Genomic DNA, 20122 nt, shown 5'->3' with positions numbered 1-20122 from the left:
AGTAGTCTGGAGTCAAACCACAGAGTTCTGAAATTTATTTAAATTTATTGAATGACATACATTGTCTGTATGATCAATATTATTGTTATGTCAGAAGCATTATACATGAACGATAACTAATGTCATGACCAGGTATGTCAACTCAAGTGACATTAGCTTAATGACGTTTGCGTTTATGGAAACACCTACGTTACATGTACAACATTTTTTTCCTTTTCACTAATTACAAACAAATTTGAAATTATTTCAAAAAATAATTTACAATGAAAGAATTCAATGAATTATTTTATAATATTAAGTAATGTGCCAAACACTAATTCGTAATAAATGACAAAATGCAATTGGAAATTTCATTTCTATATTATATCTAACTTCGTAAACATCAGAGTAAACAAACAGATAATTGTCAAATGAATTTGCCCGCAAAATAATATTGAATATTGGTTTAGTACACAAAAATAATAAGCTTTTCTCTGGAAATGTCCAGCGAAGATTATGAATCTCTGGAGCGTGGTGATGGAGATGGGCAGAAGTCGGATAAAATGTTCACCCTAAAGAAGTGGAATGCCGTAGCCATGTGGAGCTGGGATGTAGAATGTGATACTTGTGCTATATGTCGCGTCCAAGTCATGGGTAAGTCTAATATTTACCAATATGTGTAGCTGGTAGAGTCTTGTTTGTCTGCTCCTCAGTTACGTCTTGTCTTCGAATTCAGGATAATGTATTATAGTTTATATGGTAGTAAGGACACTTTTATGAGGTGCTCTAAGAGCCAAATGTATTAACAATTCGTTTATTATGGTCTTCAGGACCCCTATTTTTAGTAGTTAGTTACAAATGCTCCTGGTCGATTGCAACCACTTAAATGAGGATACATGCACTCTTTTACTATTTGTTGGGAAATGCCAGACATTCAATTTATGTTTTTGATTCTTTAAATCTTATATGACTTTACAAACTGGCCAGCCTAATCTGATGTTAACAAAGTCTCGGGCCATAGGAAGTAATAATGTTGTAAGTTGTGTAAGTTGTTATATATATTGATATAAGCGTCTCGCTGAGAGTAGATCAATGAAATGTAAAAGGTTTTTGTCCACTCCCTAAAATATGTCTCTAAAACTAAGCCGAGCCTCCCTCGCAGTCCATCATGGTACACAGAATTACACTTTCTGGGTATAAATTGTAATTCAGCATTTTATTATAGTCTGCGCCAAAATGCTAGTCCACTCTGAAGTTGTTCCGAGCAGGTGTAGTCATACAATTTGTTATGGTGACGCAATTCATTTATTTATTTACAGTGGACTAGCAGTTTTAATGCGAACTATAACAGATAAGTTCAGCACACAATAAGCCAACAGAATGAGTATTAAATATCAAAAAAACGAAGTGCCCAATTCTTTTTAATTATATTTTCTTACAATCCATCATATATAAACATAAAAATTATAATTATATTAAAACTAATACTATTATACTAATTAAATATATCTTAATAATACTTCAACTTTAAATAAAAGAAAAAATGTAAATCATGAAAGTAAAATTATCATAAGGAACATTAAAGGAAATATATAAAGCCAGTAATTAAAAATTGCTAATAAGTTTACCAGAGGATAAGAAACTATGTGAATATCACATAATGTTACACTTAATTACTATACTTAAACAATTAAGAAAATGTGGTCGTGTATTATAATTGACCGTTTAATTAATGAATATTTTTATCATACATTTTTACTTCTGGCACTGAAGGTACATAAAGAACTCATGAGGATAATTAATGCTTGAACTCGGTTTAAGCCAGCAGTCAGCAAACCGCGGTATAAAATCCTCTCTCCTGTCTGACGGGTCTACCTAGAACCTCATTGTGGCTCATTGAACATGGAACCTAGAATTATTTCTTACCCATGTTACTTCACGTGTTTAATGCAATTTATTGTCAATATTTATTACTTGACAATGTGTTTTTCCTAGTCACTGAATTTCAAAGACTATTTCTGAATGCAGCCCAATAACTTTATGTAACTGTCTGTGGTCTAAGTAGTCAAAAAGTTTGTTGACCACTGCTCTAGCCTCATTATGTTTATAGTTTCTTGCATTGTCTATACTAATATTATAAAGAGGAAAACTTTGCTTGTTTGTTTGATTGTAATGAATAGGCTCAAAACTACTGGACCGATTTTAAAAATTCTTTCACCATTCGAAAGCTACATTATCCACAAGTAACATAGGCTATATTTTATATGAAATATATTTGATAAATAGATTTTGAGGCGGTACAAAGTTTGCCGGGTCAACTAGTTGATAATATGCTGATGGAACAACAGGTCTATTTACACTTATGCCATACAAATGTACATGTTAGAAAGTAAAAATGTTTTTAACTGTAGTATCTTTCATATCCATTTAATTTCCCCAAATTTATGGAAATTAAATATTATCTTATTATGAAACACAATGTCCATTCAACTAAGTATAAGATGATAATACTGGAAATAGTTCCTTAGGAATGTGTATTCAGCAACAGAATAACAGTTAGAATATCATTTTCAGTGACACACCTAAGTAACTAACATAGAATGTAAGAGAGCTCATATGTGCTTTTTTGACATGGATTAACATCTATACCTACTCTTCCTAATATCCTATCCAGAAAAGGATCAGGAGATTTCTTAAAAAAAATTGTGTGCTTATCCAAATATTTCATTATAAGATTTTTACGAGATTCATATAGGCACGGAACCTATTCCTTTAATGCTGTAATAAAGCAAATAAATCCGACTTTCGTTTTAAATACGCACTTTTTATCTAGCATCCACTTTTTATCTAGCATCCACTGGGTAATGGTTTAATATTCGCTATGGAACTCATTCTGCGAGATCTAGGAGTTTGCCGTCCGGTCATTTTATTTTCAATTTGTTCCAGACTCTTTCCACGAGTTTCTGGTACATACACTATTACAAAGAACAGCCCAATAAAGCAGATACATCCAAACAACCAAAACGTGCCCGCTGGTCCAATGCCGACTATTATGTTATGGAAAGTTTTCGTTACTGCAAATGTACAGAGCCAATTAAAGGCAGTACATATTGATGCAGCTGCACCTCTTATTTTGGCGGGTAATATCTCACCCATCATTAACCAAGGGATAGGTCCGAATGCTAAAGAAAATCCTAACAAATATATCATGAGAGTAGTAAGTGGTAGCCATCCTAAGTTTGACACATCTAAGTGAAGATTATCTCGCACATAGAAGAATGTTCCTAATACTACCAAAGTTATTGTCATAGTTACAGAAGAAATGTATAAAAGTAATTTACGTCCAGCTCGGTCTATGAGAGCTGTAGCTAAAAATGTAGATATAAAATTAACAACTCCAACAATAATTGTTGATAAGTTTTCATCTACGGAACTGCCTGACATCTGGAAGATTTTGACTGTATAAAAAATAACTGCATTAATGCCAGATAATTGCTGAAAAGCCATTAATCCAAGTGAAATCAATATTGCTTTAAGATATTTCATTTTCAACATTTCACTTATTGAAGAATCACTTTCAATTTCCGCGTCCGTTAATGCGATATCCCGCATTTCGTTATCAATCTTGGCGTGCTTTCCTCTTAACCATTGTAAAGCTTTTCGTGCTTCATCGTTTTTTCCCTGAGATATATACCACCGAGGCGTCTCAGGAATCATAAACATAAGAAGGAAAAAAGGTACCGACAGAGCTGCGCCAAGATAAGCGAGTTGGGACCAGTCCAGATATTTTCCGGCAGCATAACATATTAGAATTCCGATATTACCAATTGCTGTGGGAAATAATCCTAATGTTCCTCGTACTTCTGGTTGAATAGTTTCTCCGAGATATACTGGAAATGCTAATGAACCAACGCCAACACATAATCCACATATAGCTCGTCCCGTCAGTACAAGATGAACAATTTTCGCGGTAGCTATAAGAATCCATCCAATGAAAAATGGCACTGCAGTAAATAATATTGTTCTACGGCGACCCATGTAGTCGACCAGAGGTCCTCCCAATACTCCACCGGCTAAAGCAGCCAAAGGCATTAATCCTCCAACCCAGCTTGCCTGTAAATAAATACAGAAATAGAATATGAAATAAAACACTGAAATTTGGCAATAATTATACATCTTAAATATTTTTATGTCATTTTTTACGAGACTGAAGATGTGGAAGTTTTTATGATATAACATGACGCACGTTAATAAGATAATGGAATTTAAAATAATACTGCAGTGGCATATTAATGTATTTGGTTGTTAGAAGAATTTATCGTATAACTCTTTGGTATAACAGACAGTATGTTATAGTACTGGGCATGAGCAATCCCAATTTTTGTCAGTAACAATTGAACTCGTCTGCCTCGATCTACATCGTAACTAGTCTTCGCAAGCCATATAAATATAATTTATGTAGAATTAATTGTTCTAGTTTTTCATGCAAATTAATGCCCGCATAGTCCTTGAAATAAGCTTTGCGATTAATTATTTTCCGAGAAGACGAACTCTTGTGAAGGTCTAATTATTATGTTATTGATCTAGACTAGAACATGGCATTGTGCAATATTTATGTTGATTTTCATCTTCACAAGTTTTATACCCACCTGTTCTTCGGTCACAGATATTCTTGTACTATTCTCCATCGTTACTAGAGCTGGTGATGTATAGGCTGAGGAAAATCCTACAATCATTGAGCCCATAGATACGGCAACGGCAGCAAGCACCTGTAATAACAAAGCTTGGAATACAGTAGGTACTCTAAACATACGGGCAATCTCTGAAAGAAAACTGCTTGTAATTTTTCCATGAGCTTGCAAGATGTCGAAGTCCATCTGACTTATCGCTATAATTATAAAAAAATAAGCCGCAGAACTTTTCTTTTCATATGCTTGGTCAGTTGTTTTATATAAATCCCATACATAATTAATTGCATAAAATGTTTACGATAATATTTCAAAACATTTACCAATCCGCAATTTTAAGATTGATTTAGATTTCAAGTAAAAAAAAACTAAACATAAACCTGTTCAACATATAGCTATATTTCTTCGAACTCCACAAAAATGACACCAATAACCAGGACAACGTTTAAGTGGTATCATTATTCAGCATATAACTGTATGAATTGGTTGAAGTATGCAACAAGAGCAAGAAGCCGTACGCGTTTTGTTTTTACGCGATGAATGTGTGACGTTACTACAGGGAGGTGTGCGCGGACCGCCTACGACCAATTTAAGCAATCATCAACTATGATTGTCTCCACTTACACGTCCACATAGCAAATCACATATGGTATTATGTGTTTTAATTTATTTTCCTATCGCACATTTTATCTAACTGCCTATTAAAATGGTAATGGTATTAATTTATGTCTTTTTCAACGTGGGGTCGAAATGCCTGTAAAATATCGCGATGGGACGCGGAGCCTCAGTAAAAAGACAAAAATCAATAAAGTAATAAACTTTAAACACTAACTAACAAAATATTAATAAATTATTACTGATATTAAATGAATATTAGAATTTGTAAGAACTTAATTATGTAACGTTATATTAAAGCGATGCCGATATGTCATTTAAAACAGAATGAAATACAGTTTAAATGCAATTTTATCACATACTATGGGGGTCGTGCCATGAAAAATGTAGAAAACGCTGATTTAAATAAAACAATGAAGAACAAGGGCAATTATTATACCGTTAATAACTCGAATTTTCTAAGGTTGATAATGTAATGGAGCGTGGCATAGCAAACATTTATGAAGTCATGGCGGCAATAACTTTTTCTTGACGTTAAAATCTTACGTAGCAATTAGTTACACTTTTCTGTTTTTTAAATAAATTCTAATAAATAATTAAGAAACTATTTATTACTATTATTATTAGTAGTACTGATTTAATTTGCTTTTGGCATAAGGTAGATCGGTATACTGCTTTTATTTCTTATTCGAAGCAAGAATCGCCAAATATTTTAATTTATTAGTGGATTTGAAACTTTTGGTTTAAGACACAGTTTTGGTAGGCAAGAGAGCATTGAATTATAGTTGTCACTTTTAACAAGTTATTTGTTATTAGTATACATGATTTAAAATACAATGAATCAAAAAGCACTGATAATAATTGAAAGTATCGATACACACCTGTGAAAAAGTATATTTGGGCTCTTCATAGTCACTGCCGCGTACAGTGATACTGTAGTGTGTGTCTGCTCTCATTAAGATTTTCATGGTGTAAAAGTAATTAAATCTCACGAAACATGAAAATTTCAACACAAAACGACCTGAAAATGACGCACTGAGAGTGAACCCAAGGAAGTCACTGAAGAAATGAACATCTCGCCGCGATGGCGCGATTTATATGAGCACAAATTGATTGACAAAACTGATTGGCTTTCGAGGTTGTGTGATTCAAAACAATATAATTCTTTATTTCTACGTTACATTTCTAATATTAATTCCTTATATATGTCTAACGAGTACCCTCTGGAACGGCGTCTTTAATTCTGAATTCGTTTATAAGAAAACCGCAAATTGATTTTAATTTCAAGTCGTAGGAATAATATTAATTTGATTTATGTTCAAATTTAACCTTAATTAATTCTAAAGCAAGGTAACACTCACGTTCGTATTATAATAACGTCCTTATACAAATAAAGACATAAACTTACAGCTACCAATGTTATTATTTCCTTAATATCAAGGAAACCGTAAGATGGAATAATATGTTTTCTGGGGCTAAGTTGCGATGACGTAAATGCGTTTGTAAGGTGCTATAGGAGAATTAATTCTCCTCAGAGAAAAAGGGGTTTCAGTTATGTCCACCCTTCGATCAAATATATACTCGAAGTGTTCAGCATACTAGCCAATTGCAAATTGGTAGACTTTACACGTCTTTGAGAATTTTTTTTTGAACTCTTTTACGTCTAAAAGTTTTCTCGCGATGTTTTACTTCAGCGTTAAATAATTTAATGTCTCAGCTATTTTAATCATCGTAATTGTTTCAGTACAAGAATTATGAATCCTACTTAATGAAACTTCAGCATTGATTGATAGATAAGAAAGTTTATAGTGAAGTATTTTTTATAACGAGCACTAAGAGAAGATTATCTACAAATTCCCTGAGGCCCGTTAGTCGGTAAATCAATCTTGATTATTCTTGTCAAACATAGTTAAAGTACTATTTAAGTAGGCATCAATTGTCAAGCTTTGGTTGACAAAAATCGACTATTAGGTACTGATGGGTATAAGTAGCGCCTTATGAAAGGGTTTACAAAACTAATTTTATTCCTACTCTTTTGCTTAATTAAGTGTAACACCTTCTACTGTTAAATGTATCGTTGAACGATTCAATGTAAAAATAATATAAATAAAATATCATATAAAATCTTAAAACTGTAATAGTTTTTTTACTTTATGTTATATTGTCTTTAAAATGTATTTACATATTGAGGTGATTATAAAGATGTATTTGTAGATAAGAAAATCAAAGGCGTTAATGCTCACTACATTAGATGGATGTACGATGAAAAAGTCGTTCAACGATACTTCATACATATGTATGTATACAATGCATGGATAACATCTTTGCGTGTTTTCTGTATATGCACGTCACAATTTTATCACATCATCAATTGCACGTGTTGGTCAATTTTGGTTTGCTTACATACCTCTACATATACAGTTTATAATTTATATCTTGATTTTTCAATTATTTATTAATTCCATAAGCGAATTTACAATAAATAAACACAATGAAAGATATAAAAAAGTATATGCAAAATGGACAACCGTAACTATAAGAAATAGCGAAAAATGCTTAAAGGAGTTACGAGGCCGATTTTAGTTAGATTGAGTGTTCGATTTTTCTTTTAAATCTTTTTTTCTAGCTGGGAAACGAACGAGTTAATTTTGAAATAAATTAATTCGCCAAGTACGACACGAACTCGCACATGGAGGCTTCCGTACCACCAAATGTTCATTATTTATTACTTATTTTTATTAATTTTATTATTTTCAACAATACTTAGCTATAAGAAACAAAAATAGATAGCGTTGGGGTGATGAACAACGTATAATATTATTAATAAAATTAAAATAACTATACTGAAATATGATTTATGGTTGTTATATGTATTTATTATAATAACAGTTATAGTAGTAAATAGACAAAAAATCATGTGTCTATCTATTACGCCCTTTATATAGCCCTGTGACAGACGGATAGACTGCGAAGTCTCTGTAATAGGGTTCCGTTTTTACCCTTTTGGTACGGTACCCTAAAAAATAACATAATCTGTATTATCGCGCCATCGGATAGTGTCGATTAAATGTACGTGTATTTAATTATTTGTGAACTGAAATGTTGTTGTTGTCTACTTTAAATTACCGATAGATAAATGAAATCCTTTATAGTTTATACAAACAACCCGACTAAGAAATTAGAAAAAGTGAAGTCCTCGTTTCATATATAAAATTCGTATTCTTACAGAGAAATCGTAAATAATTCTAGGCATATATAAGAATGTTTATTTTCTACTTATTTCCTTATTTCATACCATAAAGATGAAAAGTACTGGTTGTAATATTTTATGCTTTTACCCTAACAGATCTTTAAAATCTCCACTGTAGACACTATTAAACAGCGCTGCTACATTAGGAATAATATTTTAAGTTCTTAAAAAATAGACAAAAAAATAACTTGATACATCAACCTTAGAATATTGCCTAGCGTCTTTATTTATTATAATGTACATAATTTTGCATAGCTATAAAATGTTTATTTTTTTACTTGCGGAATGATTAAAAACAACTAGGTATCTAGTATATTATCTATTATTATGGTATATTTATCGTAACTAGGTAGTAGTATATTATTTAATTTGACATATTAAAATAATGTGTAGCCATACTTAGAATTAAACATCTCATCATTATAAACCATCTCGTTTTTTTACTCCATTCATTCAACATTATTTTATTAGATTTATACAAAAAAATATTTTGGTACTTTTTTGTACATGGCAACAAAAAGAAAACTGCACTTTTTAATAGTATTTATTGTATTTTTGTGATTGAATACTACCCTTGAATAAACCCTAAACTTAAAGCTTTAAATTTTAAGTTAATGTACCCAGTACGAAATCGAATTTGCAACCCTTTGCATTATAGACTAGCATTATGGCAATTTGTACGAGACGAGTCGTGTAATTGAAATATTTCTGAGCATATATTTTACTTTAATAACTTGAGTTTGAGGAGTATTTTTTTGATTGTTATAAGGTTTATTAGTAGTCAATGGATTAGGATTAAATTTTATATCTGTGTATAGGTAATCCAAGATATTGTTCCTTTGAAAAACTATCCTGTTCAGTATCGACGATATGAATATATAATGTAAATAAGATAAATAAAAATTTAGGACTTATTTTTTTAAAATACCAAATTTGGTTGTGTTCTGGTTAGTCGTAAAATCGTGTGTGTGTAACTGTAAATATGTGTAATATAACTGTAAATGTGTTTTTATTTGTAATGAACAAAATTAAAATCTTAGTATAAAACTGGGATTATGGGATTTTGTTCCATCAACTAAAGTGGGTAATTAATTCGGAGGTAATAAAAAAACTCAAATATGTTTACTACTTGTTTTATATTAAAAAATAACAAATAAAAATAAATATAGCCTTCGTAATATACGAAGTCATATGCAAATTATAAAGTAATATACTTAAATTAATCTACGGATCTAATACCATAGTTTAGTTCAACACTAAAATACATTATATTATTTGGTTACAATAGTATTACATACTTTGTCATGATCGGATAGATGTATTCATAATTTACAGATCTCACTTTAATTACAATAAAGAATTTTCACAATTTAGCTAATAAAATATATCTATATATTATATCTAAAGGAACTATAAATTACCTATACAAATTAAGGCATTTGCTATATTTACAAAATGTTCAACCTACAAATACAATCCAAATCAGTCTTCAGCATACACGGTGAATATCACAATCAGCGTGTTGCTCATTGCACCGCCTGTTTTTGTACCTAATTATTTCTCTTGTAGGACAGCACAGGGCACGTGCAAGCTGTACCCTGGAATGTATATTGCTTTCCTCTCCCTTACCCATTTCAACAAACATTCTGCCCCTGTTTGTTGCCGTTTATATTTCGCACTCTTCTCGATCCACCCGTCAGTTTCTTCTCAATTTCTTCTAGACTTTTGCCTCGCGTCTCAGGTACGAAAAATATAACGAAGAATAGTCCTAACACACACAGTACGGCAAATACCCAAACAGTGCCATACATATGGATAGCATCAATTATATTGTGGAATGTCTTCGTAACGACGAATGTGCAAGTCCAGTTGAAGCCGGTGGCCAGTGATGCTGCGTTGCCTCTAATCTTTGAGGGCAAAATTTCTCCAAGCATAAGCCATGGAATAGGTCCGAAACCAATCGAAAATCCTAATACATAAATTACCAAACAGGCCAATGGTAACCATCCGTAACTATTTACGTCGACTCCAGCATCTTTTACGTAGAAGTAGGCTCCCAATGCCACCAATGTGATGATCATTGATACTGATGAAATATACAACAACATCTTTCTTCCCAAGCGGTCAATGATTCCCGTAGCAATGAACGTCGATACGAAGTTCACAACTCCGATAATTATGCTACATACATTTTCATCGAGACTGCTTCCAGATAATTTGAAGATCGTCGAAGCATAGAAAATAACAGCGTTAATTCCACTCAATTGTTGAAACAACATGAGTCCAAGTGAAATTAGTATAGCTGGTAAATATTTTTTTGAAAACAGTTGTCCAAACGCATTTCCACGGACAAGATCACTTTCCGCTTGAGATCTTGTTAGATCACGCATTTCCTTTTCAATGTTTGTATTCTTTCCTCTTAACCACTGTAGGGCTTTGCGGGCATCTTCGACTCGGCCTTTGGTAAAGTACCAGCGAGGAGTTTCTGGAGTCGCAAGCATTAATATAAAGAATGGAACTGGAAGTGCTGCGCCTAAATACGCTAAATGCGACCAGTTGAGATAACTTCCAATAAAGAATGCCAGGAGGATTCCCGTGTTACCGAATGCTGTAGGTAGTAATCCGAGGGCTCCGCGAACTTCAGGTTGTAGTGTCTCACCAAGGTACACAGGGAAGGCGAGGGATCCAACACCGACGCATATTCCGCAGAAGGTTCTACCGATTAAAACCATGATGACGTTGGGTGCACTTGCAATTAATATCCAGCCGATAAAAAATGGTACTGCTGTACACATAATTGTCACTTTTCTTCCCAGATATTCTATTAGTGGTCCGCCCAAAACACCGCCAACCAGCGCCGCCAAGGGCATTAGGCCTCCAATCCAGCTATTCTGTAAACAAAACAATACAGGTCTAATTAAAATTTGGGAGGTAAAACGATAAAATGGCGATGAGAATAATATCAAAATCTTTAAAACTCCTGAGAAATATTTAGTAAATTATGATGGTCTTTGATAGGTACGCCTTTTACGCTTAAAACTCATGGTATCATTTATTTATTTCATATCATAATGCGTTAAAGTAAGATAGGACAGAAAATTGTCTTAGAAATTATGCCTTTGTATTACACTGTTTTACTCTACATATTTTCTCGCTAATAAAACGTATAACTTACTTCTTCAGTTGTGAGGCTCAATGTAACATTCATGCTTGGAAGTGCTGGGGACGTGTAACCGGACGAAAATCCAACGATGAGGGAACCCATCGACACAGCAAATGTTGCTATTATCTGTAAGGAAATATATATTTTTAATTATTATCACATACGTTTGTCTTCTTATCTTAACGAAACCTACAACGAGGACCTGAAATAACTCGGATTTTAACATGGTTTCTGTATTTCGATACAAAGTTTATTCACTAGTCCGGAAGCGTTGTCGCGCAAACCCCATCAGAAAAGCTCTGGAGTTCTAGTAGCGTTTCGGTCCATTTATGTACTTGTTGCCTGTTTCTATATAAGTATGGGGTGTGCATACGATTGACGTTTCACCCTTGTGTTGTGTATACAAGGAAGTTAATACTGAAAAGTTTACCCAGTAAGCTATGCAAACAATATGGACGCAAAAATATCTTCACTCACAATGGATATATGGCTCTTCCGAAATTTCATTGAAACTTGTAGCATATTTATATTCCTTGTATAATTGGCAAGTTTCTAATTGAAATAAAAAAGTCGTTAAGGAAATATACATCATTAATTTCTTGAAAAATTATAGCTTTCCATTTTATTGCAACCGTGGGCAATAAAATGCTAGGTAAAGAATATTCAAGGCATAGAAGACTATGTAATGTTGTAAGTAAACTTTACAGACTGTTTTTAATTGAGTATACAAACACAATAAATAAAGACCAACCTGTGTCCACAGATACAGCCGCTGTGTTGTAGGTCCGTAAGGTTGAGCATCTCCGTTGATTGAGTAATCTGCCTTGATTTTATTATTTTCCGTGCTCAGCTGTTTCACGTATGGCACGGAATTCCGCAAGTTCTCTTCCTTTGCGCTTTTAATTTCCATCTCCATTTTGTATTTGAATTCGTTTCCTAGACTGATTTGACGTAATTGTTGAAAGTGACGTCTGGTTTTTTCGAATGAGTCCTGTTCGTCCTCGCTGCTACTTTCCGTAGAGACGTTTTCTGGGATTGTTGCGTAATTAGGCGCGAGAGTGCCTTGGGATCCACAGGAGGTAGCAAGGGAGGTGCAGGTCGTAGATGCTGAGAGTGTCGGTCGCGACGGCACCCGTGCGTATTTGGGCCCGCGAGTACGGTATAACCGCTCCTCGTCGTTCTGCCCACGGCGACTTTGCTCGCTTCCACCCTGCAAACGAAACACATATCAACATTAAAACACGAACTGTGAATCCTTGAAGATCCAAAAGAAAATAATTTTCTGGAACTTAAAATACACGTTACCCGTGGAATGCACCGGAATATTGTTTAAGCTAGCACACTTAACATTCAATACTAAACTATACATCCGCAAACACGGTCCATTTATTATATTCCCTATCTTATGTGCGTAAGTCTGTCAAGACGATAAGAACTGTTGAACTCAGAGAATCTGAGGTCAGATAGAGAAAACATTGCTTATTGACCACTATACATATGGTCACTGCATGTTTTCGATAACCTAATGATATGTATAGCGCCCACCCTGACCTAATCAGCACGTCAATTCCTGTCTTAGACATCACTCAGGATCAACAAGAACGCTTTGATATTTAAGTGTAGATAATTCATTTCAATGAAACTCGTGTGAAGACACACTCTTTTCATAATAGAGTCGGCGGTGGTGTTCCGATCGATTGTTGATGTTATCATACGACTGTCCAGCACCTTTAACGATGTTTATAAAACATAGCTACATAAACGTAAACATTTCATTAAATATTATATCCGATATAATCAATACTTGCCCGAAAGCAAGCTGTAGGTTCATTGTACATTTTAGCCAAAACATTTTAATAGGTACTCGACAGGATTGCTGTAGCGGCTGTAGAATTCTTGGTATATTTTACCTTTTCTTCGTCATGAAAGGTATTATAATTTTTCAAATATTTTGCTATCATAATCTGTTGATAATAAACTGTAAAATTTATGTCGACATTGTTATGACAATTCACATTGTTGTACGTCACGGATCAAAACTGAATGACTTAAATAAAAATATTATGTAATAGGTTATCTATGGTCAATAATTAAAGTGCCGACATGGTTATGAGTTCCAATACATTTAAATAAATTATTGTTATGTTTAACCAATATAATAAGATTACGTCCATGTTTGTTAATTCTAAAAAGGCACGTAGACAAATGTAGTAGTAAAACATAAGTATGTTCTGGAAATTCCTTTTTTTATTTTATACAGCATTATGTAGTTTATTTATTTAAATAAGTGTATTTATTATTATATACTATCTCTACTACTATCGAAGTCAATTTAGTTCCTGGTGTCCAAATTAGGTGAAATATAATTGCTTTATGAATGTCGTACTGGATCCTGCGATATTGAAAAAGTATTAAAGTCAGTCGTTGCATATGTTCTATAGAAATTAATTAATAACTTCCTCTTCTTTGCATTTGGGGTGTCAGGTTATTACTACGTTTACCCTTAAGATTTGATTCACTGATCTGGCGCTATCACTTTTATCCCATAAAATCTAACAGCCTTTTTGTTTTTCATCATTGCCAACGAATTACGATACTATGATAGTTTGCAAGTTTCCTTGTCAAATTATCGAATTTTGATAATATTGCTAATATTTTGGCAAAGCGTGATCATACGTTTGCATTATCCCATCAAAGCTACTAAATATTCATATTTAATACAATTCCTTATGTTATTTGAAATTCTTGTTATTATTTTTTTGGCACATCCTAAAGATACCTACTTAACGCCTATTACGCATTTGTTATTGGTGTCTTGAAAAATAAAAGGTCAAGAAATGCATCACGTGTTTCTGAGATAGATTCAGGACAAATTGAGGCATTCCGCTTTACTTGTTTACTGACACTTTTGAATCGATAAAGATTAATGTTCGAAATTAGTGTAGCAACTAACATCGTTATGTTGCAAAATCTAATTTTTCTTTCTTCGCTTGCCACATGTATCGTAACTGTCTCGATATAGCTTGTAACCTTGAACTTGTTATTGAAAACAGTTATCGATGGAAATGCCCTACCTCTGCCATAACTGGCTGACCCGTTGCCTTATCGCAAACAACGCGAACCTTATGGCACCATTCCATCGATCTAAATTATTTTTAGATAGTTCACCCTTTATTTCCCTATCAAATGTATGTAGAAAAAATACTTAACTACTAAAAATGTGCAATAAAAAATCGGAGACTATTGTTACTGTGTGCGTCGCGCATATCGATTATGCTTTACATTTTAATCCAAAGTTTATTTTTTGTACTAATAAATGATAGTCACTTAAGTAAAAGTTAAAACTCTTTAGAGAAAAAAATGTAACTTCATCTGAAGAAATTTTCTTCATTTTACAAATCTACCAATTGCAATGATAACCAATTTTAAATAAGTCGTGCCCAAACAAAACTTTTTAAATTGCAACAATGGTGTTCTCATCCTTGTCAATTGCGATATTTTAAATGAACGCATATAATTTTTTTCGAAGTATTATCATGAGTGCCCTCTGTCGGTGTGTGCTGAAAACAGTTGCTGAGCTAGTTGAGTATGTAATTCCACAACTAAAAAGATGGCGCTTTCTGTTCTTTCTAATGTGAACAGTGTCGCCACGTGTGGCGATGGCAGAAACAGGAACTTTTATTTTTCTGATATAATATAGGGACTATATTTGTATGATTTTATAATATATTTGCTTAAATGTACATACATTTTGCTTATTTAATTTCTGTTTCAAATTCAGGCTAATGTTTTTAAAGATTTTCATATGACTACATTTTATTTTTCAAAACCTGAAAAATCATTTTCATTCGATTAAGTTTATAATCATTTCATAACTTTTAATATACTAATGAGCTGTAATGAAGTTTCATGCTAAGAAACGTATAACTCCTATTATACTCCTATATAGTGTATCAACACTAAATATTACTATAGCATTATAAGATACAGGTATAATAATAATTGGAACCATTAATTGTAGCATAAAATATTAATAGTATACCAATTAAAGCTTTTAGCATATGTTCAATGACATTTTATACTAGACAGGTTATACGCCTAACTTAAGAGAAAACTTGAGCGAAACTGCTTTGATAGCACACATGCACGTTTTTTATTTTACTTACCTTTAACTACATAGACAAATATTCTATAAGGGACAGAGCTATTAGAACAATGTGATAAAAAAAGACAACTAGTGTTTGACCTTGCGTTTCAAGTCTACGCAAACGTAAATATTGACCATGGAATATAGTGACCAATGCTTACTTCAGTTAAAACGGGACATCGATTTTTTTTGTCAAATACTTTTTACTTGAAAAAATATAGTTAAATACTTAAAAACACGCTTTTATGATAAAATTAACTAAAAAGTAGAAAATAATTTTCAATCTATGAATCATTTAAGGAACAGTAAATAGTATAATTGTGGAAAAAATGTGGGGCGCTTTTTGAAAACTGGTAAATGGAGCACCCCATGTTTTTTTCACAATTATACTATATACTGTGACTTAATTGACAATGGCAACGGTTCATTTCGGAGACAACGGCACGAAGCATCGGAAAAAGGGACTGTCCTGTTAAAAACGAGACGTATGGTTTTTGCTTTCCCATTGATGCGCATGCTTGTCAAAGACAAAGAAATAATGGAACAGAAGGTAAAAAATGTCCAAAACTGTCGATAATAGTTTTAGTACGTCGTTTACGTAAAAATGTTATAGTACAGTTTAACTAAATAAATAATTATTAAATAAAAATATAATTTGAAAGAATGTATCTATACAGATGTATCGACTGGTTTAAAATATATGATTTAAAAATAGTTTATATTTATTATTATCAGTTTTATTTTGCACAAGACCATTAATTGCAAAGTTGTGTAAATTTGATAAATGTATTATAATTTATTTCACTGTGGTATTTTTGAGGATTTATTTCCGGCTATACAAAGATTGTTTATTAAATTATGTTTAGGTGAAGGAAGAAATACGACCTTAATGATTAAAATATTTATTCAATTAAATAAAATTTTAAAATACCGTATACAACAAACAAACAACAAAACTTAAATCTACTAATTAAAAAAAAACGTAACATGTATTTTTATTGAAAGAAGAATTTTCACAACAAAAATCATACAAAAGAATATATACCTAATATTTTCAATCACAATACTAAATGAGTACTAAGTGTGCTATTATAGTGTGCAAGGCGAGAATTTATGACACCCACACGCATTCACGCGTGTGAGGTATTCCATACGCACGTCTATGTATGTTTCTATTATAACTTTTATTAGATTTAGACGATGATTTAAAATGGGTGGTTGTCTTTTAGAATGTTCTATGAAACTAGTAGAATTGAAAACTTTTGTATGAACAAACATTTCTAAAATACGGTTTCTTAACGCTTCTTTACATTTGCTGTTTGTAATAGTTATTCCATTTTCATTTAGATACGATTTGATGATATCGGAAATAGCCATGTCTTCAAGACTGTTAGGAGAGTCATACCGGTGAGACACATTCTCACATTTCTAAAAACAGAAATAAATTATAATATTAAAAATTTAGAAAAACCAGAATTATTGAAAATGGCCGAATCGAGATTAATAAAGATAAATAAATATAAAAGGTGCAACATTTAGTAATATATAGATGTATTAAGAGGATAGCAAAGGATATTATAGTATCGTTCAGAGAGAGTTCTTAACAGTTCTTAATTCTGTGAAATTAAATTGTTCAGAGTTAAGGTCACATAAATACACTGAACCATAGTTTCTATCTATTACGGTTCAAGAGATAGAGCCCTGTGACGAACGGACAGACAGCGAAGTCTTAGTAATAGGGTTCCGTTTTTACCCTTTGTGTACGGAACCCTAAAAAGGAATGAAGATAGATGCTAGACGTTGTCCCTGTAGTAGTAGTGGGACTAGAATATGGCTACGGTTGTAAGAGGCGGCTAGAGCCGTAGCTCGAAGGTTTCCCCCGCCTAAACAAAATAAAAATATTAGACGTACGATGACGCCGACATACATATATGGATTTTACATTTTGCAACAGTTACCTTTAATAAAGGAATGGCCATTTTTTTCAAAAGTGCACGACCTTTAGCTGAAGTATATTTACTATCTGCGTCAAAATGCTCCGAACAAATTGTGGTACGTTGCGATGGTACCCAATCATGTTCGTTTCTTTGTTTGCGAACTACTGCAATCCACTTTTGGCGCATTAGTTCATTTGATGGGAATCTAGAACGTTAACAAAATGTACATATTATGAATATGTCGGGCCATACATTTGACAGCTTTGGTTTTATTAAATATTTCATTGTAATTGAAATATTTGCGGCTATAATTTGATCTCTGATAGATAAACAGAGGTAGATAATTTACTAATTAAGGTAGATTAATTTAATTTATGTAAAAAAATCAATATTCAATAATAAGCTCAGATAAATCACGTTTCATACGTAAATGGGAATGAGATTTCAGAATATCCCATATATCGTTTTTATTTTTTAAATTAAACTAAAAAAAGTTATCTTTTGAATAAAAACACACTTAATATAAAAATTAAGCAGTGGGATCTTAAACTATAACATACGACATATGGACATCGTCAGCTTCAATAAAATGTCACTTCTGTTCTGTTGATCTATGACCATACATTTTGCGTCGTTATCACTTTCATTGCCAAAAAAATACTTTGTCTCTTTCTGGTTACTCACGTAATCATGGCGGATTGAACACGAAAAATAAACAAAATTTAATAATTTCTCTTCACTTACGTGTGATAAGTGATTCCAAGAAGCTTGTTTTTTTTTCGGCCATAATTTGTGCATTTACGCATTACACAAAAAGGCATCTTGAGGCTTCAAATTCCAAAATAATGACGTTTAACGTTTTCAGTGATATTCGCGTGCGATATTACTACGCGGCGCGAGAGCGACTGGACTTGGCTGGAGTCGTTTTACACCACATGACGTATTTTGTTTGTTTCAAGTTTTGCCCGCTTGTGGCGCATCTTTAGTTATAGATCGATGCATATGGTTGCCAGGCAACCGGTGGAAGCGACGCACCGAGGCGGGACGTGCCGCGCGCAATACTTTCCAGAGCTTTCGGAACCTTAAGGTAGACTCGCAAAATAACACAGTATACATTATTCTTATGACAGGTTTAATTTAAAAATCTTTAATTGACAACTATTTTATGATTATTGTGACACTTTCCATAAGCTCTGGAAGCACATATGCTGCACACTACTACTACAGTGCATATGCTTACATGTAAATAAATTAATATTAATGACTTACCATCTCGGTGGAGAGCTGCTTCAAATATCCCATTATCTTCCCCATTGGGTTTGGATTATTCTTGTTGAAGCTCATCTTGATCACTTCACTTCGTAGTTGCTCCGACAGTAATATTTAAGAGTTAATAGTTCAATTAAACTTTATCAAGGAACGTCAAAGTGGTAATGTCTATAATAAACAACACTTGTAATAACGGTATTATGTCTAAATTTTAAATGTTTTTTATAATCCAGATTCGCGATTATCACCAATATTCAATATACATCACTCGTCCATTAAAAAGTCTTAAATAAATAATGCCTATTTCGACCAGCTGTAGAGCTAGTCTGCCGATTACAAACGCGATTCGACACAGTTATGCCGCCGAACGTTTTAACGTACAAGTTCGTGTTCAAAGACGAAAAAGTGTTTTCGTGAAACAAAATATCTGTTTCGCGCGCTTTCCTACAATGTGCACAACATTCAGTTTTTTTCAAATCTGCACAACATAGGAAAATGTTGGCAGCGCGTAACCGATTTCTTCAGAGTTCAAGTTATCTATTGAAACTTGCAGATGGCAGCGCAGTGTTTTATAGGAAGGTTGGCAGTGGTCGGCGGCGAGCCTCCCGCACCCCGCGCCGTCGCGCCTCCGTGACGGTCGACGTCGCGATACGCGCTACGTATGTGGGTGAACCGTTTTTGGTGTGTGTGCACACATGTAAACCTTCGCCATTGTACCTGAATTACTTTAAATATTTGCATAAAATGTTAGAATATAATTATCTTAGTCAACTACTTGGACTTTGCATGTCATATTTTCTGATATTTATTTAACAAAAAGTACAAAACGCTCGAACCGAATAGTATCGGTTTCAGACGGTATCCGCTTCATACCTACTTATCATGAAAATTTAAATTGGTTCTATTATTGTAACGACTATATTTATTTTATTATTATATTGATATACCTACAATTTTATACTGCTGTAGGTATGCTAAGTAGGTGAATAGTATGATTAAAATGCCATTACACCTTGTTGAAAAAGTTGTTGTACCTTGTTTCATCCTTGATATAATTTATTATCGGTACTTTTA

General features: G+C 33.0%; 3 protein-coding genes across 4 annotated transcripts in view; 1 reads left to right on the top strand and 2 right to left on the bottom strand.

Moving 5' to 3' along the window:
- Positions 1–373: 373 nt before the first annotated feature.
- Positions 374–20122, top strand: part of Roc2 (Regulator of cullins 2) — a 42972-nt gene continuing 23223 nt past the window's right edge. Inside the window, exon 1 of the mRNA XM_073088003.1 lies at positions 374–633. Within this exon, the coding sequence (XP_072944104.1) occupies positions 480–633 (154 nt within the window). The 5' untranslated portion in view covers positions 374–479. The remainder of the gene's footprint in view (positions 634–20122) is intronic.
- Positions 2822–6329, bottom strand: LOC140753404 (facilitated trehalose transporter Tret1). The gene is made up of 3 exons (XM_073087981.1): positions 6164–6329; positions 4629–4748; positions 2822–4092 (listed from the first exon to the last, which is right to left on the bottom strand). The coding sequence occupies exons 1-3, from the start codon at positions 6248–6250 to the stop codon at positions 2827–2829; spliced, it is 1473 nt and encodes a 490-aa protein (XP_072944082.1). The 5' UTR covers positions 6251–6329; the 3' UTR covers positions 2822–2826.
- Tret1 (trehalose transporter BmTRET1) lies at positions 9650–19598 on the bottom strand. 2 transcript variants are annotated; one of them, XM_073087962.1, is made up of 4 exons: positions 19049–19598; positions 12447–12905; positions 11708–11821; positions 9650–11423 (listed from the first exon to the last, which is right to left on the bottom strand). In XM_073087962.1, exons 1-4 carry the CDS (start codon positions 19121–19123, stop codon positions 10167–10169), a joined length of 1905 nt encoding a protein of 634 aa, XP_072944063.1. In that variant the 5' UTR covers positions 19124–19598; the 3' UTR covers positions 9650–10166. The 2 variants fall into 2 exon arrangements, with proteins under 2 accessions (XP_072944063.1, XP_072944070.1); XM_073087969.1 differs by lacking the exon at positions 19049–19598 and adding an exon at positions 18524–18660.

Source organism: Epargyreus clarus, unplaced genomic scaffold (genome assembly GCF_041222505.1).
Source record: "Epargyreus clarus isolate Ecla_fem2 unplaced genomic scaffold, WU_Ecla_fem_2.2 ptg000003l, whole genome shotgun sequence".
Taxonomy (NCBI): domain Eukaryota; kingdom Metazoa; phylum Arthropoda; class Insecta; order Lepidoptera; family Hesperiidae; genus Epargyreus; species Epargyreus clarus.
This window is presented reverse-complemented; position numbering and strand designations above follow the sequence as displayed.

Coding starts and splice junctions, on each gene's coding strand:
- LOC140753404 (XM_073087981.1), bottom strand. CDS start 6,250: ATGAAAATCTTAATGAGAGCAGACACACACTACAGTATCACTGTACGC. Junction 4,749..6,163: donor CCAAATATACTTTTTCACAG/GTGTGTATCGAT, acceptor TTGTTATTACAG/GTGCTTGCTGCCGTTGCCGT. Junction 4,093..4,628: donor TATCTGTGACCGAAGAACAG/GTGGGTATAAAA, acceptor ATTTATTTACAG/GCAAGCTGGGTTGGAGGATT.
- Tret1 (XM_073087962.1), bottom strand. CDS start 19,123: ATGAGCTTCAACAAGAATAATCCAAACCCAATGGGGAAGATAATGGGA. Junction 12,906..19,048: donor AGCAGCTCTCCACCGAGATG/GTAAGTCATTAA, acceptor TTTCGTTTGCAG/GGTGGAAGCGAGCAAAGTCG. Junction 11,822..12,446: donor GGCTGTATCTGTGGACACAG/GTTGGTCTTTAT, acceptor ATTTCCTTACAG/ATAATAGCAACATTTGCTGT.